The sequence below is a fragment of the Calonectris borealis genome, chromosome 12, assembly GCF_964195595.1.
Source record: "Calonectris borealis chromosome 12, bCalBor7.hap1.2, whole genome shotgun sequence".
Taxonomy (NCBI): Eukaryota; Metazoa; Chordata; class Aves; order Procellariiformes; family Procellariidae; genus Calonectris; species Calonectris borealis.
This window is the reverse complement of record NC_134323.1, coordinates 419572-445874: the sequence shown is the minus strand read 5'-3', so window position 1 is coordinate 445874 and position 26303 is coordinate 419572. Positions and strand designations below refer to the sequence as shown.

At 51.7% G+C, this 26303-nt stretch overlaps 3 protein-coding genes across 5 annotated transcripts; 2 read left to right on the top strand and 1 right to left on the bottom strand.

The window, feature by feature from the left end:
* Positions 1-928: 928 nt before the first annotated feature.
* CIAPIN1 (cytokine induced apoptosis inhibitor 1) lies at positions 929-9316 on the bottom strand. Of its 2 annotated transcripts, none has more exons than XM_075160777.1 (9): positions 9166-9316; positions 6550-6725; positions 6083-6235; positions 4619-4695; positions 4175-4343; positions 3887-3960; positions 3439-3554; positions 2828-2897; positions 929-2234 (listed from the first exon to the last, which is right to left on the bottom strand). In XM_075160777.1, the coding sequence occupies exons 2-9, from the start codon at positions 6704-6706 to the stop codon at positions 2124-2126; spliced, it is 927 nt and encodes a 308-aa protein (XP_075016878.1). In that variant the 5' UTR covers positions 6707-6725; positions 9166-9316; the 3' UTR covers positions 929-2123. The 2 variants fall into 2 exon arrangements, with proteins under 2 accessions (XP_075016878.1, XP_075016877.1); XM_075160776.1 differs by lacking the exon at positions 9166-9316 and adding an exon at positions 8827-8895.
* Positions 9246-17406, top strand: COQ9 (coenzyme Q9). Its single transcript, XM_075160775.1, has 9 exons — positions 9246-9332; positions 10059-10230; positions 10844-10979; positions 11333-11475; positions 11747-11831; positions 13006-13110; positions 15099-15254; positions 15680-15733; positions 17291-17406. The coding sequence occupies exons 1-9, from the start codon at positions 9269-9271 to the stop codon at positions 17324-17326; spliced, it is 951 nt and encodes a 316-aa protein (XP_075016876.1). The 5' UTR covers positions 9246-9268; the 3' UTR covers positions 17327-17406.
* A 111-nt stretch (positions 17407-17517) lies between these two features.
* POLR2C (RNA polymerase II subunit C) lies at positions 17518-25424 on the top strand. 2 transcript variants are annotated; one of them, XM_075160778.1, is made up of 9 exons: positions 17518-17656; positions 18018-18067; positions 18317-18385; positions 18558-18610; positions 18736-18864; positions 19929-19980; positions 20489-20657; positions 24180-24254; positions 24913-25424. In XM_075160778.1, exons 1-9 carry the CDS (start codon positions 17571-17573, stop codon positions 25055-25057), a joined length of 828 nt encoding a protein of 275 aa, XP_075016879.1. In that variant the 5' UTR covers positions 17518-17570; the 3' UTR covers positions 25058-25424. The 2 variants fall into 2 exon arrangements, with proteins under 2 accessions (XP_075016879.1, XP_075016881.1); XM_075160780.1 differs by lacking the exon at positions 24913-25424 and adding an exon at positions 24675-24776 and having other exon boundaries at positions 17533-17656.
* Positions 25425-26303: the final 879 nt, after the last annotated feature.

Sequence of the window (26303 nt, the reverse complement as noted above, 5' to 3'; positions counted from 1 at the left end):
CCTCTCACACAGCGAGAGCGAGTGACACTATTTAAAAAGAACAAGATTGTACAGCCTTAACCATCATTAACTGAACTCAGCAGTATCTGAAAGTGCTTCTAGCTTGTTTAAATTCCAGTTCAGTGAATCACTGTAGAACAAAAGCTCCTGCCACTGCCTCCTCCCTCTCTTATCTTATTTACTCCTGAAAGGAAAGCAGAGTTCAGGTTAAGGGCTGCCTTTATCAAGAACCTTTCATATGGAGATTTGCAGAGACTTCCGCTACCAATGAGGCTGAAAAAAGGCAATAAAACCCCCAAAAGGTCATAGGTGTGCAGAGGCTTTTACCCATTTCTTCAGTTCATAAGATGGGAGCACTAACAGGTTCGTTGGACAGGAGGTTTATCACAAGATTTGTGTCTCCTTGGGAGTTGTTCTCGCTGATGACAGAGGCAGGGACTCGGGAGGAGGGTGAGGAAGGGGTCTGGGAAAGCCGTGCTCTCACTGGAGGGCAGCAGTCTCTCTATATACAAGCTCTCAGAGGTCTCCGTTGCCACTAGTGCCTCATATTCCCCTCTGGCTCCCAGGTAAATACTACAGTATTTACTCAGTACTACTAAGTACTACACAGCTCACACCACAGCGCCTGCCTCTCGATCCACACAGGGTGCTTGGCACACCTCGAGGACTCCCTCCCTTCTCTCCCTGCAAGCCGCCTTCTCCTTACTCAGCCAGGAGAAAGCCTCTTTCTGAAATCTAGACCGAATAAAAAAGTTCATCTAGGCTGCTTGATTCTGTTCTTTCCAGTGGGCATCACGTATTCGAGTCATGTTTTCAGTGGAACAATTTATGGAGAACTCCAAGATGCAACCCAACGTTTAAACGGTTCCAGAAATCACTGAGAGGCTGAGTAAAGAGAGACGCGCTTAGACTGCCACTAATACCAGTCTTAAAACAAACACTTTACTATTGGTCACTTTTATTTCAAGAACAGAACAGCCTTTCAACCCAGCTCCCTCTGCGAGTTTAATGTGTAACTCAGGTAGCACAACAAGCAGCAGTCACATCCTGTAGAGCAAGAGCTCCAAACAAAGCAATCCCCGTTGAGACACCAGCTTTGGGTTTTCCTCCTCTCCCTCCCTGGGTGAAAAGCCTGGCACAGAACATGAACAGCTCCCTCATCCCGCATCTGCACGGATGCTTCACTAGCAGTAGTTATGCAAATAAATAAAGAGTAGTCAGTATCTCGCGGAGTGGAAGCAGATGGTGACCACAGATCATCTAGAAATTAAGTTATTGCTATGTTCTTACTTATTGGACACTGCAGGTAACTCACTTGGTAACCACCGAGAGGCAACAGTCTCAGATTGCCCTTGTGTTATCAGTTCATGTTGGACAGAAAGGTGTGGGAGGACAAGACAGATCTTGTTTAATCTGCTGCCTGCCTTAAGGGCAGGAGTTTTCTCAGTGGGACTGAATCTTTGTCATTTTGATGGAAATAGGTGGGGGCAGAGGATATCATCGGCAGGCTGCCTAAACCCTTGGAAATTCATCACGCCTGCCAGACTGTACCAAGGAGTTCACACACGCTGCTAAGAGTACATACTGCCAAGTGTACTCGCTGCTCCTGACTCGCAACGGGAGCTCCCGAGCCACCTTCACGTGGTAAGGAACTGCAGGTTCAAATTTCAAAGAGAGCAGGAGTGCAATGTCACCCTGAGAGCTGAGCCAGAGCTGCTGATTCATCAGGGAAAACCAAAGCAAATTAGAGCAGTAATTAACACGGGCATGGGGAAGTACCAGTCCTGCCACACGCACATGAGGTCAGCCTGACGCTTGATTCTGCTTCCCTCTGCTGGTGGGACGTGCTGTGACAGCCAGCGTCCCAGTACCAAGTCAAGCCAGCTAAAACAAGGCATAACATGAAGTCTAATACACGAGACCACTTGTCACCGAAGATTATCAGGTAGCCCAAGGTTGATTACAAGTGATGAGCTCACAGCAGTGTCAGTGCCCACAGTGTCCCTCCCCACGAGGAGTATTGGCCAGAGAACGTGAGTTTGAGAGGATGAGGACTGCAGGAAGAACCTCAGACTGATGGAGAAGCAGAGGAGTCCTTCGCAGGACATCCAGAGACATCTTTATTAGGCATCATGCAGCTGGTTCTCTTTCAGGAGAATCTTCTCCCCAGGCTTGAAGGCAGGCATCCCCAGGTAAGGGCAGCTGGCACAGCGGAATGCATCCCCCAGGTAGCACTGGCAAGAGAAAGAAAAGCACCTTCTGTAATCAGGGGTGAAACTGGAAGTTTTCAGTTCTCTCCCCATGTGATACGGTTTTCCAGCTTAGGAGATGACATGCTCCTCGGCATGTAACAGCACAGAAACCGCCTCCTTTCTACCCCCTCTCAATACGTCTGGTTAGCGCGGTTAGAGAGCTGTGCAGGGCACTGTGCTCACATGGAAGAAGCGAGTTTTCACCCCAGCTCGTGTGCTCGGGCACGGCTGCATGCTGGGCCTGGGCAGCCCCCTAACCACAACCAGGTCCCCCTGTGCTCCCATAAGGTGATCTTCCCTGAGCAGATCACCGGTTAGCACAGGAGCAGGGAGGCAGAGGTTCGCTGTTCACTCTGGCTCCTGCAGGGCCAGAGCTGGCACTCGCGCTGGAACAGACAGCACGCACTGGTAGGGAGCATGTGGGCACGGGGCAACAGGCTGAAGCTCCGCAGAAGCCACACAAGCAGTGTTTGAAAGCAGTACGCCAGCTTAGGGAGCAGTCACTAGAGAAAACAGTTCTTGGGCACAAATCACGTACTGCAAACCACAGTATAGAAACAAAAATGACTATTTACATTTCCACAGGCAGATTTGGGCTGTGAGCTTTTCTTCTCCTGTTCCAACTCTTCAGCCAGGCCACATGTGCTGTAGAAAAATAAAGAAATCACCTGCATCTTTCTGCTTAAAGGTTGTGAGTCATCAACACTTGTCCCAGCCCTACTCACACGCAACAGCCCTCGCTCTGTCACACGACACGGCTGACTCCAGGACTCTCACACTCTTCACTTTGTTCTTCAACATCATGGTTTGTATAACAAGTGTTGAAACACACTCCTTGAGTATAAACTGAGTGGGAAATTACTCTACAGCACTTGCTATGTGGGCTATTTCTCCTTGAAATCTTAGAAACCAGGGTTTTAGTCAAGGCTGGACAAACTGTGTAGCCACCTTCAAGAAGACTGTTGTTCTTATCAGTGTGGTAATTTATAGCAGTTTTGGTATGGCTAGTCAGTTCTCACTGTATTTGTATTTACATTCAAATAGTTAAGGTAAGAAAGGACATGAACCAAGAGAATTATGCTGTGAAGAACAGCAAAGTGTCTACAATCTTTTTAAAATCCATCCAACTCTAAGGGTTTAATGTTACAGTTAAAAGGTTCACCCATATGCTAATCCCAGCACTGACCAGTTCTTGCAGGCTTTCTTTTTGCCCATTTCTTTGCAGGATGGAGCTCTGAGGGACGATGGATCTGGCTTTTTCAAATCCTCTGAATCCAACAGCTCATCAGAGTCCAAAAGATCCTGAAAACATACCATGGAAGATAACATGCAGGAAACTGACTTGTCAGTAAGGAATGACATTGCTGTGTTATGTTCAAAGAAATGGTGTTATCTGTAGCACTAGCATTAAAAGTGCTGCAGCTGTGCCCTCTTATCCATGTCTCCTCTCCGCCCTCACCACACCTCTGGGCTCTCAAGACCTCACATAGTAGATGAGATATTTTGCCCTGGGGATACTTTTCTACGACTTAAGTTGTAAAGCTTCCCAAGAGGCACGACTGAAACTATTTAGAATAGGAAAGAAGAGGAGAGAGAAGGGACAACAGCAAAGCCTCACAAACAAGATCAGATACCATCTCTTCGTCATTCATATCATTGGCAGAGAGTGTCCACAGCTTGGCAGTGGCTGGGTCCACAGAGGGTTTTCCTGGAGCCAAAACACAGGAAGAAATAGTAGTTACTCCAGCCTTTGCTCCATCTACTCCCGACAAAGAGAGTTCAAACAACTTTGGAAAGCCTCACTTCACAGGTTTTTACTGTAGTACTCCCTATGCCATAGCTGTCTCCCTATCCCCAGGGATGCTTGTCACCTGAGAGGCAGCAAATTAGCTGCCAGACATTTAGCAGGCACCATTCCTTACCTGAAGGACCAGGTTTCTTGGCAAAGGAAAGTTTGAGCTGACTTGAGGATCCCACTTCGAAATTGGGCTTCCTGCCTTCTATCTGAACAATGAGAAGGTCATTGCCTTGGTAACCCAAATGCTCTCGAACCGACTGGGCCTCCTCCGGGGTCAACGCTTCCTTTTGCAGCTGCAATGTAAGGTTTTAGGTTAACCTGACGCAAACCCCCTTATTTCAGCACCCAATCCAGCATTCCAGTGAACACAGACAATTGGTATTTTCAATCCTAAAGAAAAACACTACCTTTGCAGTAACTAAAGTTTGTGGCAGGCAGTGTCCATGCACATTTACAGTAAACCAGAGTAGCTAAACACCTTGTCACCCAGCAAGTCCCCAGGAATCGCCACCTACATTTCAAGGTAACTGCATGGGGGAGTTTCTGTAAGCAGTCAGTACATACGTACCTCCTTCACTTCCACCAACCCAGAGAGAGTCAGAGCTGTAGGGAGTTTGGCTGCTGTCTTGATTCTGCTGTTGTTTCCTGGAAGACACAAAAGCAGGAAGTAGGAGGAGGGAAGAACAAGAAGAGAGGTCACTGAGAAACCTGGAAGAGCAAGAGCTTTAGAAGGAAGTACTCAAGACAAACCTCTGCTTTAAAATTGGGCCCTTTCTAGTTGACAGCAGGAACAAAACAGAAAAAGCATAAGCAGCTTGTTCATTAAAATAACAGCCTCATTTCCAAAGCCGTTCTAGCTCCAGTTCTTTTCTATATATGCCAAAACCTTCCTCAACCCAATTTACACCCACCAAAAAAAGATAAAAAAACCCCACCCCAAAACCCAAACAACAAAATCCCCCAAAACATTTTCACATATTAAAGTGAACAACTCATGAAGTTTTCAAAACATGGACTCCTAAATGAACATTGCATTCAGAAACATAACATTCAAGAGCCCTGTTCTCATAGGCAAAAGCTATTACAATCACCATTTAATCAGAAATTCATTACAGGCTTCTTCACTTGGGCACAGGATTGTGCTGAACAGAATCCATTCACCCTCTCTCACTAGTCCCACTTGCACTTTAACCCAAGTCCACCGAATTCCAGCTTGTCAGATGTGACTTTGGAAAAAAGAAACCTCACGTACTCCAGATTTTGCATGTTCTTTGTCCTATCCCAGAAGTGTTCCCCGCACCCCTAAGGTACCACTTGCACCACAGAGCCCCTGCCAGCTTCAAAGCATTGGCAAACCTTCCCAACCTGAAGAAGGCATTTCTGCTGCCACTGACATCACCATTTTCAGTACTGTAGATGGTGCCAACAGAAACACGGTCAGCGTAGATGCTTCTGTTCTTATCAGGTGGCATATTATTTCCCACTTCCATCCTAAACTACCTCCCTATGCCAGCAAGGTTTGAATGCAGATCAAGTATAACACAGAGAAATAATCTTGTGTTCACCTCCTCGTGTGTTCCTCCAGCTGTCCCATGGCAGGCACTCTGGCTTTACTCTTAAAACTTATCCAGAAAAGATAGAAGTGTTTGGACTATTTCTCAGCTGGCTTCTGGGACAGCTTCTCTTGGCATTTGTCACCTGTCTTTAAAATCACTTCAGAAGCTCCTCAGAAACACATCATCTGCAACTATTTAACATTACACGCCCTAGGAGAAGATCAGTGTCCCTGAGTTTTTCAGCATTGTTTAGGAACAAGCCTATCCAGCACTTTCGATAGGAGGAGAGTGACTGCAAACATCTTTGACTGCTACCAGTTGAAATACAGGATAAAAACCTTGCTATTCAGGTTACTGTGTCAGGAGAACGAAAATCTCTGAACATCAGTCAGGGTTCCTGTCCTTTCCATTTCAGCCTAATCCTCACAAGGATTGCTATGTTGCCATGAAAGCAAGGCTGATGCGGATTCTCTCACCTGATTCTGTAACCACCGGTTCTTTCAGGAGGACACGGCCCCCTGGCTTAAGTATCCGAGCTATTTCTGCCAGTACCTCCGCACTGTGCTGCGCTGTACTCCCTGGTACCATGCCAGAGAGAATTACATCGAAACTGGACTCCCTGTGAGCCGCTGAAAAGAAAGAAGGAGGAAGATGGTACAATTTTACACTTATACACACACAGCTTTGCTTAATACATCAGTTCCACCTCCCTTCTCATCTCTCATGCTTGCGTACAACAGCGATAACCGATTAAAGACACCAGCCACAGGAAGCACGACCAGGGTATACCACTTTCTTTGCTCTACTGCCAGTGGTAAGAGTTAGCAGTAGGTGCTATTGTTGTTCTGAATGCTGACTTACAAACCAGGGAAGATGTCAGCTCACACAACAGAAGCACCCTCTCCCTTTAAATGAAACAGTGAAAAATTAAGCTCATTCTTACACTGAGACAGCTGATTAATGTTTTCCACAGAGACACGATTATCAGCTCCCACCAGCATCTGAATTTTATCCACCAAATCCTTCAAGGCTTCAACCGGCGAGGAGCTGTCCCAGACGATGGCCACACGCTGGCCTGGCGCGACTCCGTACTCCCCCATTTCCGCAGCTGCAGCAAACCTGGCAGCAGCAGAGAGAGGAACGGGTGGGGGGAGACAGAGAGGAAGGGTAAGTGCCAAGCGCGGCATGAACCTCTGCGGACTGTGACTTAATCACAGAGCATCGACTTGTTTTAATAAATGGGGATTATTTTCAGGCAGCACAGATATCCTGCAAGACAAGTGTTAACATGACATTAAGAAATAGCTACACTTAAGGGCATAACTTGGTTTCTCTCCAGTTCGGAGACTAATTTTGCAGGGAGACTGCAAGCCATGCTTAAAAAAACCCCAAACACCAAACTCACCTGTTTTTCTTAAAGATTTGAATAGAGACATACATAGAATTTCTGCATTTCCAGATTAGTGACAACTATTTGGCATTAAACATTGCCTTCTCTCTCCTACTCAGGGCATGACCTAGTGGGGTTTGCTTCCACAGTACATGAAAAGATATAAAAAAATTTTAAAAAGTAACTTTCGGCATTCCCAGTGTTTGAGATTGAGGCTCTTCTAACTCTTGTCATCAGTGGCGCTGGGTGAGCAATTACACGGAGGGAGGAGGGGAACAGAATGTGCAATGAAGTGACAGTTTTGAGAAACCTGTCTGCACTAGTGTTTTATAAAAGATTGCATTCCTGACAGAGTCCAAAGAAAATCTGGAGTATAGAAGTGTCACAATAGTATCATACCATCACCCGTACTCATAGCAGCACCGGCTACTGAAACAAATTACCTAACCTCTTTCACTCTGCTCAGCCAACGCAAACCTATCTTCTTTCTAATTTAACACGACCACAGAGAACAGAGAGCACCGGTGAGCACACTAGTTGCCCAGTGTATCTTCAATTAGCTACAGACCACACACTTGCTTCGGAAGAGCCTGTTGTAAGCTCTCCAGAAATACCAGATAAGACACCAGAAATAGTAAGATACCACAGATCATTGCATTACGCATCCTAGGTAATGCCTCATTGCCACCGTGTTGTCATGAAAGCATAGCTTACGGATATGCTGTACCAAATTTAACTCAGTGGCCTGCAGTCAGGTGCAGAGTGGATTTTGACCCACTGTTCCTCTGGCTCTACATGCCGTGGACCCCTCTCTCCTGGAAACTGCAAACAAGTTCAGAATGGGACAACTCTGCGCCTTGTCTGAGCTACTCTGGTAGGAATTAGTGCTAACGCAGCCCACAATGCCAACCAGGTAAGGAGTGGAAGATCTTGCATGTACGCTACAGGTTATAGCGTCTCACAGTTGGCCTTGAATGCGTATGCAACGCAAGCTAAGCGACTACAACAGATAGCAACACTAGTAAACACATTTATTAACCCCATTAAAAAGTGACCTTTCCTAGGAAGAAGGCTGACAACCTCAAAAAATACATAAGCTGTAGGCTAATGTGGAAAAAAAAAGAAATGCAAAGCCACACCTTCCTCTCAGAACAGCAGGTTGCGACCTTTCAAGATCATTCAGAACCCGAACTACATCAACAGCAACACCAGCCTGCATCAATCCCTTGAGATGCAACCTAAAGAAAGTAGGAAGCTGCCGCAGTCCTCAAAGACATGACATTATGTCGGCCTTCAGCCAGTGTAAAGGCTAGGAGCTACCATCAAAGCATGCACAGCCAAGTTCTTGAGAGTAGGATGGGAGGGATATTTTCCTCCCTCTCTATTTTCCAGTAGAAGGTGGAATTTATTTAAAATGAAGATTTGGTGTACCAGCCATCTTCCTTTTAAATACCTCCAGCTCTAGACTACAACGACCTGGCTTGCCCAACCACCCGAGTGCCGGGCTGGCCAGGGCTCGGTGAAGACAGCGAGCAGCGCTCTCCTCCATCACACCGAGGAGGATTCCCGCCGGTTGGGATCGGCTGCTTTGTACTGTGCCAGGGAGGAGGCCCAAGGGCTGGATCCGGGGTAGGCACCGGGCTGGGCGTGGGGAGGGGACCTTATCTCAATTTCACACGCATTTAACAGTCCTTGAGGAACAGAACTGCCCAAAACAGAACAAGAAAGGAGCTTTAAACAATACTGGAGGCTTCCAGCTTCAACAGATTAAAAAGCTACCGCATACAGCACGCCAAAACTTTACACTAGAGCCTCCTGAGCGCTCCCTACCTTGCGATGCACAGCAGGCAGCTTCCAGCGGCCCAGGACGCGATCCAAGGCTGCAGGCAACGACTACACTGGCCCTACAGCAGGTGAACATTTCAAGTACATCCCCTCATATAGAAAGGGCAGAATAAACCTCTGAATCACAGAGCCGGGAACGGCTTACAGGGACGAGGAACAAGATAGGCGAAGGGATTTCACACAGGAACTCCCCACCGCCGCGGCGGCCGCCTCAGACGAGGCCTCGGGAGGGAAACAAGGAGAGCATCGGGAGGCGCCCCTCGCCCCCTGCCTGCCCCCACCGCTGAGGAGAGGGGCCCCGGCCCCGGCCCCGGCCCCGCTCACCTCCGGACGCGCCCGCCTCGCCTCAGCTCCCTTCGTCTCGGTCTGACGCCGTCACCGCCGCGTCCCACCCCCGCGACGTCATCGCCCTCTGCCCGCTTCCAAGATGGCGGCGGCGGCGGCGGGCAGCCTGCGGCGGGCGGGCTGGCGGCTGTGGCGGGGCCGCGCGGGTGAGGGGGCGGGGGGCGCGGCTGGGCGCGGGGGGGCGTGCGCGTGCCCGTGCCCGTGCGCGTGCCCGTGCGCGTGCCCGTGCGGTGCGCGCGGCGGGCGGGGCGGGGCCGGGCGGGGCGGGGGAAGGTGAGGTGAAGGGCAGAGGCGGGCCGCCGCTAGGGGGCGGCACGGGGCCGCGGGGCCGCTCCCGGCCCAGGCCCAGGCCCGGTTCCAGGCCCTGAAGGCGGGTCGGGGCCTGCCTGGCGGCGGTGCCTGCGGGCCCCGGGCGGGCTGGGAGGCCGGAGGGACGCAGCCTGGCCCGCGAGGGTGTCTGTGGGGAGCGCAGGACCTGGGTGAAGGAGGCTGTGCAGGGCCTGGCGCCCGGCCAGCCCCTCGCACCTCCTTGGCCCTGAAACTGCCCCGCGCGGCGGGGCTGAAAAGGAGAGAGGGCGTGCTGAGCGCGTCTTTGTGCGCCTGGTTTCCAGTGCGAGATTGGGAAGCTCCTTTCTATTTGCAGTACGTGCCATCTGCGCGGTTCTTCTCCTCACAAAACGTTGTCACTTTAGTTTCATCAAGTAAATGTGAGCTCAGCTGAGAGGGACGCTTCTCAGAAGTGTAAAAAAAGACTGTCTCTACAAATTTCCGTTCTTTTCAGCTGTGTTTACCCCAACTCTCTTCTTCCCTTTAATTTTCTGTGCTTCCTCTTGTTGGAAGGAGACACCTGACTCTCTTGGTTTCCCTTTTAGGGGTCAGGTGCCAGCTCTCCCCACCACAGCGTCCTCTCCAGGCCTCAGCCGTGCTGAGGAGAGTCTCCGATGAGCAGAAGAAGGAGCCGTTGGCATCTTCCTCTCAGCAGCAGTTCGATTCACATCCAACCGATCACCAGCCTGAACAGGAACCTCAGGGCCCTCGCCCCAGGTAACTCACTAGCTGTTTCTAGCGCCGTCCTGCCGATGGCAGGATCAGAAGGCTTTGCTTTCCTGAAACTCGCATCTGAAACTCAGAGACAACGAGATCCAGAGTTAATAGAGGCTCAGACTGCAGCAGCTGGAGAGCTGGTTTGCTGTGACAGCGCAAATTCCACTGTCTGCCGTGGAGACAGGATGGCACTTGCTTTCAAGAGGGAACCTCTCTGGTCTGCAAAGCGCAAGCCTTCGCTTCTGGATTTTTGTGTAAATCTACACAAAATATGGACAATATGTTGTCCATATGCCTATAACTGTAAAGCTCCCGTTGGAAAAGCTTATAGTTTAGCTTTTTTTAAAAGGAGGGGGAATCTGAGGCTGATTGGTCTCCAGGTAGGCACCTAGATTGAGCCTTTCCTTATTTTTCTCTTCTCTCATGGCAAAGGTTCGTTAAGAATCCTTTTTCCGGAAAGGGAAGGATTTTACAGGAGGAGGTGAGATTTAAATTAAGTAAGCAGATCTCAAAGCGTGCCTGCGTGCAGCAGTGGCAGCGAGTGAGTGGCAGAGTCCAGGTTGCTGATGTTTGATGGTGACGTTCCCCTCACTGTAATAATACCTTCTCATAGTTACACTGGCCAGGGCGGCCAGGAGTCTGAGGACTATGAGAGCGAAGAGCAGCTGCAGCATCGAATCCTCACAGCAGCGCTGGAGTTTGTGCCCGAACATGGCTGGACTGCAGAAGCCATTGCAGAGGGAGCCAAGGTATGTGGGGAGAGAAGCAAAGAACCAGTTGAAAACTGGATGGAGCTGAAGTCCAAAGACAGCCAGGCCTGCATGCTTCCCCCACATACTCTTGGGCGATGCACCCTAGTCAGCAAATGGTACCGGGCACGAATGCGTCCCAGCTACTCCAGGATAACCCTGTCAGAGTTAAACTAAGGCACGATGTAGAGTAGTGATCCTGAAGAGAGAAAAACTTACAGGAAGGGCTTTTTAATGCAGCGTTGCTTTGTTTAAATTCATATAACTTCGTTCACAAAATAAATAAAACGTATTTTCTAGCTGGATCCTACTTAGCTATGACTCAGTCTGTGCTTCTCTCTTCTTCCCTACAGACCCTGGGTCTCTCTGTTGCTGCCGCAGGGATGTTTCACAGTGATGGCAGTGAACTGATCCTGCACTTTGTGTCTCAGTGCAACACCAAGCTGTCTGAGCTGCTGGAGCAGGAACAAAAATTAGTGCAGTTGGGCGAAGCAGAGTGAGTATTGGGTATGAAAAGGCATCTTCCTTGGCAGGCTTTGGGGACTGGATAGACAGAGAGGCACCTGGGACACAGATACTTTAAGTAAAAAATGTGATTTACGCAAATAAAACCACCTTCTCAGATACAGAGTTGGACCAGAGGCATGAAGGATACATAATACTTTGCATGTCTATTGCTGAGGCAGGCAAAAGATCGATCTTTCAAGTTCAGAATTGAGTTTAACTTGGGATGTTCTTCATATTTGTATTTTGTTTTCCTCACTCAGGAAGAAGCCTACAGATCAATTCCTGAGAGATGCTGTGGAAGCCAGACTGAGGATGCTGATTCCATATATTGAGAAATGGCCCCAGGTATAAAATGGCCCCAAGATTGTCTCTTTTTTGTGTGTATTTTAAACACTCTGTGGCCTTCGACGTAGTCTCTCCACCAGAGTAGTTCAAGCTTGAAATGAAACCCTCGCTGGTTTCAAGTGATTCATACCCTTCAAGAGGAGAGCACTCTTGGAAGAAGGCAGTTAGAGGTGTCCTTAGAACAACTATTTCTTGCAGTTCCAGAAAGGCAAGCCTCTCCGTCATTTACTCCACCCATCTGGGATCCCCAGGGGATAACCTGTGTCTCTGCTCAGTCCCATTTGCAGTGTCGCTGCAAGTCAGGCTCCTCGCAGCATTGTTCCCGTTGCACTGGTATCATCTGATGCCTGGAAACGCGGAACTACTGCTTTGTTGCAAGAAACTGCCTGCCTAGTGTGTGAATGACAAATCCTTGGCAAGCTGAGGATAAATCTGTGAACTGGGAGGGCTCTGTGCTTCAAAATTCAGATTTCAGTCTCAAGCCTTTCTTCCCAGGGTGAGAAGGGAATTGAATTGTGGCCTCAGTAACAAGCAAAGAGTTCCCAACCTTGGGCTGCAAAGATTGCTGCAACGTCAGCCTCTCTTGTCCAGAATCACTGCTGGCCTCTGGGCAGCTGAATCCAGCGCTCCTTGCAGAGAGAGAAGACAGGATTCATGTTTTTGTTCCAGATTAGCATAACTTGTCTTGTGAAGGATGTGGGTGGTTTGTGACTCTTCTGGCATTGTGTTATTACGTTCAAAGGCTGCAGGATCCCAGTAGGGCCATTATGGCTGGCTGTTCTGCCCTCGGTAGCTGCTTCGAGTTCAAAGTCAAATTCAGAGAAACGAGAGATTTGACTCCCTACCCGTAGGGGCACAGCACAAGTGTGAGTCAGCTCAGCCTGCGCTGTGTTTCCGTGCCTGGAGAGGCAGCTCGGGAGAGACAACACAGTGGCGTTTGAGCTGAGCAGGGAGCTTTGGGCTCCAGTACAGGCTGAGGACTGAGCTCGGCTGCCACACCGTACATTCCCCACAAATCCTGCCGCTTGGAAAGGCCGGTGCTAGCTGAAAAGATCTGGGAGGACTTGCCACTGGGAGCTGGAGGCAAGTCAACAGCAACAGGGAAAAGATAACAGAGCAGAGCTTAATGCTTCTCTCTTCGACTCTCCCATTTATCTGTGTGTTTTCTTCGCAGGCTCTGAGCATCCTGTTGCTCCCGCATAACATCCCTTCCAGCCTCAACCTCCTCACCAGCATGATCGATGATATATGGCACTATGCTGGAGACCAGTCCACAGACGTAAGTCTTTGTGCTTCGCAGACCGGCTGGTTCTACCCCTCGGCACTTCAGCAAAATGACGGGTTGCAGTAGGCATCAGGCCACGTCTCTCTTGAAATGATCCGTTTGTGAATGAAGAAGACGTTTTCAGAAGCACCCAAGGGTCCTTATAAGCTATAGTCTAATTTCCAAAGAGACTTAGGAGCCAATGGGACTAAATGCAAATTAGTGCCAATGGGATTAGTGCAAATTAAAAGGACCTACTTTCCTAGACTCTTTCAAGTGCTCTTTTTTTTTTGAAGACACAGACAAAATTGTTGAGATTTTGAGACTTAAGAAGTTGATCCAGTATTCAGTGAGCAAGCAGCGTCTCTGTTGAAGCAGCTGTCTCTTCCACCAGCAGTAGCATTTACAGATTTAACTTGAAAACCTTTAAAGAACCTACCTAAAAATACCAGTAGCTTATTAAAGCTTTCATCTTTCTGGCAGGAAATAAAAGAAAATTACAACCTTCATTAAAGCAATTAATAAATTACTTTAATTCATATAGATGTAGGGAGAGATGGGAAGAGCTAAATGAACCATTTTAACAAACTATTTTAATAAGCTTCTTTTATCTGAGTACAAAAGAGAAGCTACTGCAGTGAAAAATAAATAAGACAGAAAAAATAAAGGAATAAACCAGAAGAGAACTGGAAGACTGTGATTGCATCAGGAACTGCAAGTCCCTTACGGGTTATGAAAGTCAAATCAACACGTCCGAGTCAGTGTCTGCACTGAGCTGTTCCTAAAGTCTCCTCACCGATGCAGAGAGTAGGAGAGGTTCTGAAATTTGTCTTTTGTTTGCACCTTCTGACCGGTTGCAAGAGTTTTCTTGGGAAGCTGTGATGCTGAGCCCCCTCCCTTTTTCTCAGTAAAGGGGTTTAACATCACTCACAGTGGAGCCCTCTTCACGCCAGGAGCTAGGTAGAGTATGCCCATGCCTCAGAGACCCCTTCAGGTGGTTTTTTCGGAGCAGGAGGAGAATCAACATAAACAGTTTGGTCTCAGGCACCCGAGAGATCCAGCTGCAAGTGCCAGCATCCCTCATGTTTCTCCCCCCGTCAAAAGTTGCAGGTCATGGTGCAGACAGTACAGCTTTCGAGCCAACTGTTGTTTTCAAATCAAGGCCGGTGTTTTCATTTCTCAGTTGCTTTGTAATTGTGAATGGAACAACCAGTATTTTTTCCAGGTACCCAAATAGTTTACTCACTGTAATAGCAGCAAATGAAGTTGAAGACTCGTTTTTAAAAATGTTTATATATTTTGTCTGCCAGTGGTGCAAGTGCAACTGGAAAAACTGAAGAGTTTGAGTTACTTGTGCATCTTTGCATTGTGTAACCTATTGTTGTAACGCATCCGACAGCATTGCTGCCAGCAGTGTGCTGATGCATTTAGGCATTCAACAGGCGGTACTGGTATTTCAATGACAGGATTTGGGAAAGGTGTATGCCTGTGTGCCATCTCGCACAGTTCTGTCCTCTGTTCGTTCCATTTCTTCATGCTTGTACTGGTGCGAACTGCAGCTCAAGTTCAGTACTAAATATAGCCGTTTCTCATCTAATCCGATCTAGAATCGGAGCTTTGCATTGCTTCCTAGCAGTCTGTAAAGCAAAGATGACTCTTGCACCACACACAGCCGCTAGCTGGGCAAGGGAGAATTCCTTGCTGTCTGCTGCAGGTGCCTGCTTGCAGCCAGAAGCAGGTGGTGGGGATTTTGTTCAGCAGTTTTAGACACCGTACTTGTGACCTCTGTCTGGTGCCACGGGAGCAGCTGTGCTGTCAGGTGTCAGTGATGGCTGATGGCCCACTGCATCACAGAGACGAGTTACACAGTTTAAGTGGGGAAGGAATGTGCTGTCGGTATGCTATCTTCCTTTGCCGTTCTCCGGTCTGCTTTCGTGAGCTGCATTCTTGATCTGCATTCAGGTCACATCTTTCCCTCTCTCTCTCATTTCATGCCCTTGCAGTTTAACTGGTACACCCGTCGGGCTGTGCTCACTGGCATCTACAACACCACCGAACTGGTGATGATGCAGGATTCATCCCCTGACTTCGAGGAGACTTGGCGCTTCCTGGAAAACAGAGTAGCTGATGCCATGAACATAGGCAATACAGCTAATCAGGTAACGTTATGGGCAAGGTATACGTGCAGCATCCCCCTTCTCCACAAATATATATGCAGACAGACCTGGCTTTTCAATCACACAGACCACACGTTTGCTGAGAGACCACTGTGTACTGGCGGGTGATTGCATAAGTGCTGTCGGATCAACATCAATAAATGCTTATTTTCTAGTAAAATGACATGTAGGCGCCCTCTTTGTCAGACTGGCCCGATGGTTAGGAGACCAACTGGCCCAGGTTAGATTCCCAGGAAATCTCTTCCATGTTTCTTACTCTGGCTATTGTTTGCCTGCAGTGCTTGGCTTCTGTCAGCACCTTTCTGAGGCAAATACATGTTTGTTGTGCATTATGCCTCTGTGTTTGGGTGGCCACAAGTGTAACTGCAGAAGAAAGCAAAAGCTCATGTTCTCCTTGTGTCTCCTAGGTACAGTCAACCGGAGAAGCAGTTGTCCAGGGCCTGATGGGAGCTGCAGTTACTGTAAGTAATGCTGAAACCAGCAGGGCTGTAAGGGCAGAATTGTTTCTGGTCCCTTCCATGCCCAATGTCAGCATGTTTTTCCTCCCAAATCTAGAGGACAGCGTGAAAAGAATTGTTTTTCATATCTTAACTACATATAAGGATGATTTTCTGGGTAGTTTGGGGTTAGTTCACTGTTTTGTGGTGAAAGAACTTGTAATAGAGCATAAAAAATTAAGTCTGAAGCTGCAGGGTGAGCTTTAGGGATGAGAGACAGGCGATCAGAATAAATACAAGCGTTCTCCGTCGCTTGTCACGAGATCTCTTCCTCCGCCAGTCCCCGCGCTGGAGATATTGACGGAAGGTCCATGCCCCCATGGACGCGCAGGAGGTGGCACCTGTCCCTGAGCCACAGCAGGGCGACTTCCTCAAGCTGTTTCAGTTCAGGAAGGACTGCAGTGTCCTTCCAAGAATTCATTCACTTCTTGGTAGCATCCTGGACTGCTTTGTGTCCGTGCAGGGGGAGCTGCACTTCCTCTGGGATAGGAAACAATCCTTTGTGTACCCAGGAATGATTTTTGAAGGGCTTCAGGGCCTCCCTGTGATTATATTTTGGACAACTCCCATTGCATTTAGGAGCAAAGTGATTTCCTTGTTATCAGAAATATGTTTTCCTTGTACCAGTACGAGACAAACAGGCTGGAACATAAATTAGAAGTAATTTTTACTGTATGAAGGAGTTCTCAAGAATTTCTCCCACCTCCGTCCCCCTGCAGTTGTGGTGGAATCGTTTCCTATCTTTAGCATTTCTCAGCCTCTTCCTGCTTTCACACCTGGGTATGCCAGAGGGATCCTCCGCTACAGAAATCCCCGAGCTCCCTTTGTGCTCTTGTGCGTCGGCGCGATGCTCTCCTGCGGATGGCATCCCCGCGGTCCGGGTCCGAGACGTCTCCTCTTAGCGGATGTTTAGTCTGTCCGTGCAGCAGATCCACTGCGCCGATGAACAGGAGGAACTGGGCTGCTTCTGAGGGGGGGCGGGTTGCAGCCAGCTGGTTTTAGGGCAAAATCATCCCAGTGCATTAACTATTAGGGGCAACCGGTCCGGACCTCCCACGTCCAAGGGTGCTGTACAGGTGCAGTGAGTGTACGGCTGTACAGGCGTGCTGAGCTCTCCAGGTCTCTGCAAAACGGACGAGCAAGCTGAATGCCTCAAAGGCTTTAAATTCAGTGTCGGGGTCTGTGTGGCCACAGAAATAAAACCAAGCTGAAACCGACTGACCTAGAGAGCAGGTTCAGCTCAGAGGGATGCCTGTGGCTGGATCTAGGGCAATCTTCCTCCAGCCCTTGTGCACTCGCCCCGTCCCCTGACCACGACCGGTGCCTTTCGCCCCCACCTCTCACTCCCCAGCACACGGGCCTCCCCTCGCACCCGCGCCCCCGCGGCCTCCTCTGGAGCACGACTTGCAGCCCAGCAGCGCTGGAGCCTCCAGGGCTGGGCAAAGGCCTGTGTGCCGCGGGGAGCGCGGCCTCTCCCCCCGGGGCACCGGTGCTCAACCCCCTTCTCCCTCTGCCCCGCAGATCAGGAACCTGGCGGGGCTGAACCAGCGCCGGTGAGGAGCGAGCTGACGGCGCAGGAGCGAGGACGGGCCGCGCCCGACCCTTTCCCGGCACCAATAAAGCCGCACCCCAGCTTGGCACGGACTCTTTTTGGGGGCGCACCGGCGGCGGAGCGGGGGAGCGGGGCGGGGACGGACCGGGCGGGTCCTCCGGGAGGCGGCGGCGGCGGCGGCGGCGGCGGCGGCGGGCGCCAGGGGGCGGCGGCGGGCGCGGGGCGCGGGGCGCGGGGCGCGGGGCGGCCATGCCGTACGCCAACCAGCCCACGGTGCGCATCACCGAGCTGACGGACGAGAACGTCAAGTTCATCATCGAGAACACGGACCTCGCGTGAGCACCGCCGCGGGGCCGGGCCGGCGGGGCGGGGCGGGGCGGGCGGGCCCGGGGGCGAACCAGGCCGCGGTCGGCCCCGGTGGCGGAGCTCGGGGACGGCCTCCACAGGCCCTGCCTCCCCGCGGGTGCCGGGGGTGCAGCCGGCCGGGGGGAGTGGGACGGGCCGCGGGGATCGCCCCCCTCGGGTCGCGGCCTCCTGCCAGCGCGCACCCCTGCTGCGGGCCCGGTCGGGGCCTCCGAGGCGAAGCCCGGGCCTCAGCCCCGGGCAGCGTCCCCTCACGCATCTCTGCGGGCGGGCCGGTGCGTCGCGAAGCTCCGCGTTCCCTCGTGCCTGAACACGGGTGTTTCTCTCCCTCAGGGTGGCAAATTCCATTCGAAGAGTGTTCATCGCAGAAGTCCCCATCATAGGTACCGCCCTCCGCTTGCCTGGGGTCACGGTCCCTCGGGCTGCTGTCCCCGTTCTCCCACCACTTCCCCTCCATTTTCCATCTCCGAGCTGCCTTCAGCTCACCTTACCCATGTGGAGCCAGCACTGTGTGTTAACAGATGCTGCCTCAGCTTCACTGTAGTCTCCATAACGTTTTCTGTGCCCTCGCGAACTGCTCGGCTTTTCCCCACAGAAATATTTCTCAGCTTGTGACTTTTTCCTCTCTGCAGCCATCGACTGGGTCCAGATAGACGCCAACTCCTCCGTGCTCCATGATGAATTCATTGCACACAGGCTGGGTGAGTGCCGGGCGTGGGGAGGAAGACGAAGACGTGCAGCAAGGCAGAGGTCGTGGGCGAAATCAGTCCGGAGACACTGAAGTACCTTTGTCAGGAGGCTGCTGTCTCGGCCGGAGGGTTGGTGCTCCCATGGTCTCACTCAGACGTTCCCCCGATTTCCTTCTTCCCACAGGTCTCATCCCCCTCACCAGCGATGACATTGTGGATAAGATGCAATATTCCAGAGTGAGTCGAGCAAAATGTCATGGGTGCTTATTTTGATGGTGGCGGGTGTCTGATCTGATGGGAAGCGCTACTGATTTCTTGCTGGGAGAGGTTTGGCATAAACGGTTGACCCGTGTCTGTCCCAGGACTGCACATGCGATGAGTTCTGTCCGGAGTGCTCCGTGGAGTTCACCCTTGATGTCCGGTGCAACGAAGACCAAACTCGTCACGTCACATCCCGTGATCTCATCTCCAACAACCCCCGGGTCATACCGGTCAGTGCGCTCCCTCTGCTTGTCAGTGAGCCCCCTCTCTACGTCCCTGTTGAGGCCAGGGTATCAAACATATGGGACGTGGACAAAACAAGGCCTTTGAGCATGTTTTATGTTGCGTAAAGCCCCACTTAAAACATAGTGGGAGAGCAAAGCAGGAATATCTGCAGAAACAGCAGTGTGTGGCAGTGCCCTCCTCTTCTTCGCCTTGTTGTCCTTCACTCGCTGTCGGATGGCGTGTCAAAGCAGTATGGCCTTGTTAAAGCCTCATCCGGCATCCCTCACCTCAAACTCTTGGGAGGCTTTAGCCCCTCCATCTCGCCTCGAACACTCGGGGCGTGTGCGCTGGTGTCCTGCTGCCGTGTCACTGCGTTCTCCTGCCTGCTTGCTGCCGGGGCTCGAGCAAGGTCAGCCTCCTCGAAGGCTTGGCAGCAACCCAGAGGCCTCTGGTTTTCTGGTTCTTGGCTCTCTAGCGCAGCAAGGTGTGAGGAGCCCGGGCCAAACGGCTCTTGCCCAGTCGCCTTGGGGAGGTTTGGCGGAGCCAAAGCAGAACAGATGCAAAGGGACTTAATGGGGAATGTTTTAAAATGCTCTTGAGGCCGCATCCGGATGTCACCGCATCCGGATGTCACCGCATCCTGGGGGCTGCTTCTGGTGGCTGGTGACAGCGTCTGCCTGGTTAAAGCCTAGCTAGAGCCTGCTGTTTCTTGCTTGCTTTGGCTGGGGTCCTGTGAGTGCTGCGTGTCACCTGCCAGCAGTCGTGAGAGCGACTCTGGGCTGCGTCGCAGAACCACGCAGCGGCACTGGGCTGGGCTGGAGCGTTCTCTGTCCTGTGCGGGAGAGCAGCTCGGGAGGTGAGCAGGCTGGTGGAGTGGGCTATCGCGCACCTAGCTGCGGCTGCCTGAATTTTCCCGATTTCCATTAAATAGGGTGGGCTGGATTTGTTGCTGTAAGTCACTCTAGAGTGGCTCTCTGCAGTCTGTGATTTTTGTAGGCAACTGCTATTTGATGTGGGGAGAAAAGTTGATCTTGCCATTAATTCGCTTGCTTTTGTTCTTCTTCTGCAGGTAACATCTCGGAGCAGAGACAACGACCCCAATGACTATGTGGAGCAGGACGGTGAGCAGCGTTTCACTGGGAATAAGAGCTGGAGGAGGAAATGAATTTTTTTTTCAGGCTCTTTGAACTCTTTCTTCCTTTAGCTGTGTAACCGTAAGGCAGCTGTAAAGCTGGCGGTTGAGAGACACCGTCATCGCTGCATCAGTGGCGTTAGCGTTTTGTCTTGATGCCACTGAAAGGTTATCCCCAGAACTAAAGTCCTGTGTCAGAGGGTGCTTCTCTCTCCGTGTGAGAGCTTAGAGACAGCAAAGATGCAAAATGCTGTGCTGTCTGCTGTTGCCTGGGGGCCTGAGCTGTGCCTCTGGGCATATGTGCAACTCCTTTTTACTTAGCAAGATGTTTCCCAGCTACTCTGGGGACACAGATGAGCCCCTCTGAGAATCTAAGCAAGCCCTGGCTTCTGGTGACATCTCCCTGGGCACTAAAAATTCCTGCTTTTGCCCTCGTGTGATCTGCACGCTCATTTCTCCTCTGCAACCTTCTCAAACGGGCGGGTGCTTTTCCACAGACATCCTCATTGTGAAGCTGCGGAAGGGCCAGGAGCTGAGACTGCGAGCCTATGCCAAGAAGGGCTTTGGCAAGGAGCACGCCAAGTGGAACCCCACAGCAGGCGTAGCCTTCGAGTATGACCCGGACAACGCGCTGAGGCACACCGTGTACCCCAAACCGGAGGAGTGGTATGTCCTAACGTCTGTTTGGAGGGACTAGAAAAGATTTTCCAGCAGGCATCTACATTTCAGCCCCGGGGATAATTTGGGTCAGTAAATGATCGTGAGCGTGCCTGTTGCTTCCCCTTGCGCAGACTCTGCTCCTGCGTTAGGGTACCAAAGCCAGTCACTTGGTTGCAGCTGCATGCGAGGTTTGTGGCCACCTCTTGTCCTCTCCTCACATACTGTCACTGCTGTTTTACCTCGCTTGCTTTCATGTTCTTTCCCACAACTTGTTCCTGTTTCTTCTTCCCTACAGAAGTGGTATGTAGATCAGGGTAAGGTCTGAGGAAGGAGTAAATCCATGCGAGGTGGATCTTCCACCTAGCCTAACCTTCCGCTGTGAGAGCAAAGAGCAGAAGGTTGGGTTGCAAGGCTGATTTTGCAGCCCTGTTTGTTTGAGGAAGCCCAGTGTGTGGCTCTGATTTCACCCATACATCTCCTCACTCCTGGAGCGTGAGCTCTGGCAGCAGAGTTTTCCTCTCTGGCCCTTTCCTCTGCTCTGACATACCATTCTGCACCGGTAGCACGCTGCGTCTCATCTAAAAGTGACGTGATTTTCCTTTTGGAAAGCTGCTGCCCTGCTTTGGTCAGGGTGAGGACTTTACCCAGCAGCACTTTTCCATGAGTAGACACCTGAGCTGCTCCTGGCTCTGCATCCCAGTGAGCACCTAGCAGACATCCTGTCATCGAGCACGCTGGAGCCAGCGGCAGAGCGAGGGACCAGGTGCTTTAGCCAAGGCAGGCTGAGAGCAGGGACTAGAGGGGGCGGTGGATATGCTGCCGAAACAGCAGGGCAGCAGGCAGAGCTGCGCTCAAGGTCGGGAAGACCTCGGTACAGGAGCAGGATTTGGTGCAGGGATCGCAGAAGCCAGGGCTGAGCAAGCGGGAACAAAAGCCTGCGCGGAGCTGCAGCTGGAGGGGAGGCTGAGTGGCAGAAGGGGCTCAGCGGGTTTTCCTCCTGTCACCGCCAGGCCCTGCGCTGCCAAATTTGACTCTGCAAATGGCTGCAAGCAGGCAGGTAGTGGGCTGTTGTACCTCCACGCTGTCCGCTTCGAGCCTGGGCACTCGGACCCACTGCAGACCGTGGCCTTACGCTGTCCCTTGCTACGTTAGCTATCGGTAAACAAGCTTCCCGGAGGCGCAGTTAGCCTAATTTTCACACCTCAGCCGGACTGCCAGGGGCTTTCTACTTAGGAGCTGTCACGGAGATCCTGTGCGGCTAGGTTTGCACTCAGGAGAGTTGAGAAGCCTTTTGTCGCCGAGGGTGGAGTTGCAGGTGAATCCGTAAGATGCATGAAATGGGCTGGGATCTGCCCGCAGCCATCCTGTTTTACAGATGGAAGGAGCGAACCCCGCTTGGCTTTGATGGGCTCCGTAGGGTGCGTTCGTGGGTCCGGTTCAGTCAGTCTGGGTGAGAACGGGACGTGCCAGGCGTTCGGCTCCTTCAGCACTTCATCAGGGCGGTGCTCTGGGATCTGCAGTAGGAACCAGGCTGGCTGGTAGTGCCGGAAATCTGGAAAAGGGCATTTTCCTTAGCGTTGATGATCTGTACGTGTGGACTGAAGCTGGACTTTGGGAACTGCCAGCTACAGACCAGGCTGTTGTGGGGGAAAGTCCGTGAGAGGCCGGTTGTGGTGGGGTGGCGCAGAGCCAGGGAGGATGCTGCTCGGCAGTTTTGTGGTCAGGTCACAAGAGTTGATGTGCCGGCCTGTCCTTTGTCACCAGCAATTTTGGGGGTGGTACTGGATAGTTTTGAAGATTCCAAATGTTTTGTGGCAGGTAAATTGCCCCAAAGTTTAGTTGATTGATAGATTGGATCCTTGAGAAACAAGAATGTCTCTGTGGTGTGGAATTTCAAATCAGGATTTGAAATCATTTTGGGCTTCGTTCTGGTGCTGTAAAAATTCTCTGGTGTAACTTCTGTAACACTAGATAGTAAGTCTCTGACACTGATGAAGTGACAGACTTGGAATCCTGCTTTGAGTTGGACAGACAGATGCCAGGCAGGCTGAGGTATCATTGGGTTTGCCTTCTTTTTGGACCGGGAACGTCACGGTGTGAATTCAGGAGAGTTTGGGAGATGTCGGCGTTGCAGAGCACAGCCCCAGGTGCGTGGCTGAGCACGTGTGCCTCGGCCATGAGGTGCTTCCCTGGCTGGGTGGCCCAGGTGCTGCTAATGTGGATTCTTTTGTTCGGTGGCAGGGTCGGCTGTGTGTTCAGCAACCTGGTGTGTTATACAACAAGCTGGGTAACTGGACACAGTTTTTTGAGAAGTTCTTGACAAAATATATATAAAAGTTGGAAAAATCCCAAAGAAAGATTGTCTTTGGAGCTGCCTGTTCCCTGATGACAGTCTGTCTTTCCAAGTTCATCTGATTCCCCGCGAAGACAATACAGAGACAAAGGCCCCTGCTATCCAAGGCTAGCTATTATTTTTGCTTTGGTTTTACATGCTAGTTGCTTTTTTGAGGCTGTTGGCAGAGCACTGGCACGCAGCTGGACTCTCAAAGCAGCTGTCGTGGTAGTGGTTTTTGGTCATGGGCGATTTTGTAAGTAACGTGAAGACCCAGCTCCATTAACGCTTTATCTCTCTCGGTGGTTTGTTACAGACAGAGGGTTTGTTTGGGAAGTGCAGTTTTATTTAAGGCAGCTGATGATAGGGTGCTAGGATCAGCCTTTCCTGACGTTGCTGGGGCAGAGGAAGGCCAGCAGGAGACCTTGGTGGGATTTTCTGTGCTGGCTTCTCAGACAGCTCAAGGCTTTGGGTTTCCTTACGTGGATTAAATGCTTCCAAACAGTCTCTCTGGTATGATACTCTGTAAGCCAAGGGATGCAACGGGTAGAAGGATGTGTTGGCCTAGCTGATGCACGGTATTGCACTGATTTTGGTAGCGACGTGTGTAGAGGAGTGGAGATGCAGGACATCAGGACAGGGCTCCCTGATGCAGCTGGTGTCTGAAGAACAGGAGATTGTTTCCTGCTGGGCACAAGCCGACCGGGCCTTCCCGTCTCCGTTGTGCTGCACAGACCGAGTGCTGGAGTGGTCCGGTGTTTTCCTGGCCCCGTGAAAAGTAGAATGAAAAGATAACACAAGGTCCATTGCTCCCTAAATAGTGTCCAGGCTCCATAAACACCGTCCCTTCAGGCGTCGGCATCCCTTCGCTGTAAGCACCTGCCAGATTGTGCCAGTGTAGGTGGATGGAGCCGCCGTACCGGGCACGGGGTTCGCTGAGTTTGGGCAGAGCGGGGCTGATGCTCTTCCTCCAGCGCTGCTGAGTGACTGTGTGGCATTAATGAAGAGCTAGAAAGGGCAACGTGGGACTGAGCTTTTTTCTGTGACTTGATGTTTGGTGACTGCTCCTTTGCCTGCTGGACGTCAGTCCCAGTGCTCGCTCTCTGGGGCCAAACAGTGCCGCAGAGTGCCTGAGCGCCGTGGGGCCGGGCTAGAGCGTGGGCTCCATGTTAACCTTTCCTGCTCTTTGATTCCAGGCCCAAGAGTGAGTACTCGGAGATTGACGAGGAGGATGCTCAGGCTCCCTATGATCCCAATGGGAAGCCAGAGAGGTAGGAAGCTGAATACGCTGCCGCAGCTGGAAAATGGGGGGACCAGCTGGGTGCATCTTGTCGGCTTTCATTAATACAAAAGTAGCTACTCTGTGCTGAAGTTTGCCAGCCTGGGAAGCTGGTGTTCCCTGAAAAGCAGGGCAGGAGTTGGAGTTAACTGGTGACATGCCTAGGCCTGGCAGGTTTTCCCCTCTGGGAGATATTAGATGGCTCTCCTGAGTTCGTGTTACCAAGTAGGGCAGCGCAGCACTTGGTGAAGTGTGAGGCCTGCGGGGGAAAATGGCTTAGGATATTTATTCACCCGTGTGGGTCTCCCGTGCTCTGATTGCTGGTGGTACCCCCTCTCCCGGGTTATTTGCGCTACAGAAGTGCCTGCAGCCAGTCTAACTCCCCGGTGCGGGGCTCTGTGCTGGCTCGCAGGTCACGGTGCTGAGTGGAGAAAATCTCAGAAGTGCTCTTGCAGCCTGCGTTGGTGTGACGGTTGTAGAGGGGCAGCGCTGGCTGTTGCCCTGTTGGGAGGTGAATAATGCTGATGGTTGGGATTCCCAGAAGATCTCCCTGCGGTGGGTCGGGATGGGCTGGAACTGCTCTGCGGGTGCTCTCTGCTTTTGTACCTCCTCGCAGAGCAGATGGTGACTTATCCCCCTTGTAACCTCAGGTTTTATTACAACGTGGAGTCCTGTGGTTCTCTGCGCCCAGAGACCATCGTTCTCTCTGCGCTGTCTGGCCTGAAGAAGAAACTGAGCGACCTCCAGACCCAGCTGAGCCATGAGATTCAGAGCGACGTCCTCACTATAAACTGAGGTGGCCCCTTGCCAGAGAGGGCTCAGGCATGAGTGATGCAGAAGGTTCCAGCGCTCTGGACCGAAGCTTTTGCCTCCCCATCTCCCTCTGCCTTTCCTGGCCCAGCTCTGCTGGTTGGTGACACGTCTTCCTTGGCCCCCCTTCCCAGGGAAGGCCATCGTGATGTGTAGGGTAAAGCAGGAAGGGAATAGGTGAGCGTCTTTGCTGGGACAGGCTTTGTCTCTTAAGTGATCCCAGAGTTTTAGGCCAAAGTTTTGGATTCTGGCCACGTGGTGTTTGGGATCGGGAAGCGCGTACCTTGGTTACACAACTACCTTATTTGCATGTCCGTTCCTTACTGTGCCGAATAAAGCCTTACCCCCCCTGTTCTGTCGTCCCTGAAAGCTTGTCCGGGGCTGCAGGGGGAGATGTCACATCATTTACTTCTCTCCAATAGACATTAACTTAACGAGAACTGCCTTGGATGGAGCGTTGCTCTCTACTGCTCTTGACATTATCTCCTAAGGAGACCAGAACCCCCTCCAGCAGGTAGCCCGTCATTTACCGACCCAGCACTACATTTAAAGCAGATGTTTGAAGCTGGGCTGGTAAGCGAGATGCTGCAGAAGGCAGCGCTGCAGGGGAGCCCAGATGGGCCAGGCAGGCTTAGCTGTATTTAAAGACTCCTTTGGAGCAGACTCTACCCATGCGCTATATAATCTTTATGTTAGGAGCTGGGATGGCAGGGAGTCTGTCATTAATAACCCCTGGCTGACAACTTCCAGTGTGCCCGCAGCCCCAAGGCGGGTTGTCCGCTGGGCTGGAGCGTGGTGCAGGTCCCAAATCGTGACCACCGTGGCAGCGGCTGAAGGGCTCCAGCAGTTGCCCGGGTCACCCTTGCTCCTCCCTTCTATCAGCACCCAGCAGGACTTGGGATGAGCTGCTCGGTGCCGCTTTCCTGGAGAGATCTGCCTCTTCCTTACCGTGGTGGCTGGGGGGGGAAGCGGGGGCCTGTGTGCCACTCTGCTCGTCCCAGCGTGGAGCGTGGGAGTGGCTCGGGGAGCGGGGACGGGTGCTCCCGCTGGGCCAGGGAGAGCAGCCTGAGTCAGCGCTGCCTTCCCCTCCAGGGAAGAGCGGCTGCAGCCGGGGCGCTGCTTCGGTGTCCTTGCCGTGGCCCAGCCGGCTGCGGCACGGCTCCCCGAGAGCTGTCCCCGTCCCTGGAGGGAGCGCTGCCCGGCTGGCGTGGCGGTCTTTGCCATGAGGCCA

Bases quoted from the DNA above. Each gene is read 5' to 3' on its own strand.
- CIAPIN1 (XM_075160777.1), bottom strand. From the start codon at position 6,706: ATGGGGGAGTACGGAGTCGCGCCAGGCCAGCGTGTGGCCATCGTCTGG. The intron at 4,696-6,082 runs GTGAGAGAATCC...TGTGTCTTCCAG, and splicing joins ACCGGTGGTTACAGAATCAG to GAAACAACAGCAGAATCAAG. The intron at 3,555-3,886 runs GTATCTGATCTT...GTATGTTTTCAG, and splicing joins ATATGAATGACGAAGAGATG to GATCTTTTGGACTCTGATGA.
- COQ9 (XM_075160775.1), top strand. From the start codon at position 9,269: ATGGCGGCGGCGGCGGCGGGCAGCCTGCGGCGGGCGGGCTGGCGGCTG. The intron at 10,980-11,332 runs GTATGTGGGGAG...TCTTCCCTACAG, and splicing joins CCATTGCAGAGGGAGCCAAG to ACCCTGGGTCTCTCTGTTGC. The intron at 11,832-13,005 runs GTATAAAATGGC...TTTTCTTCGCAG, and splicing joins ATATTGAGAAATGGCCCCAG to GCTCTGAGCATCCTGTTGCT.
- POLR2C (XM_075160778.1), top strand. From the start codon at position 17,571: ATGCCGTACGCCAACCAGCCCACGGTGCGCATCACCGAGCTGACGGAC. The intron at 19,981-20,488 runs GTGAGCAGCGTT...GCTTTTCCACAG, and splicing joins TGACTATGTGGAGCAGGACG to ACATCCTCATTGTGAAGCTG. The intron at 20,658-24,179 runs GTATGTCCTAAC...CTTTGATTCCAG, and splicing joins TACCCCAAACCGGAGGAGTG to GCCCAAGAGTGAGTACTCGG.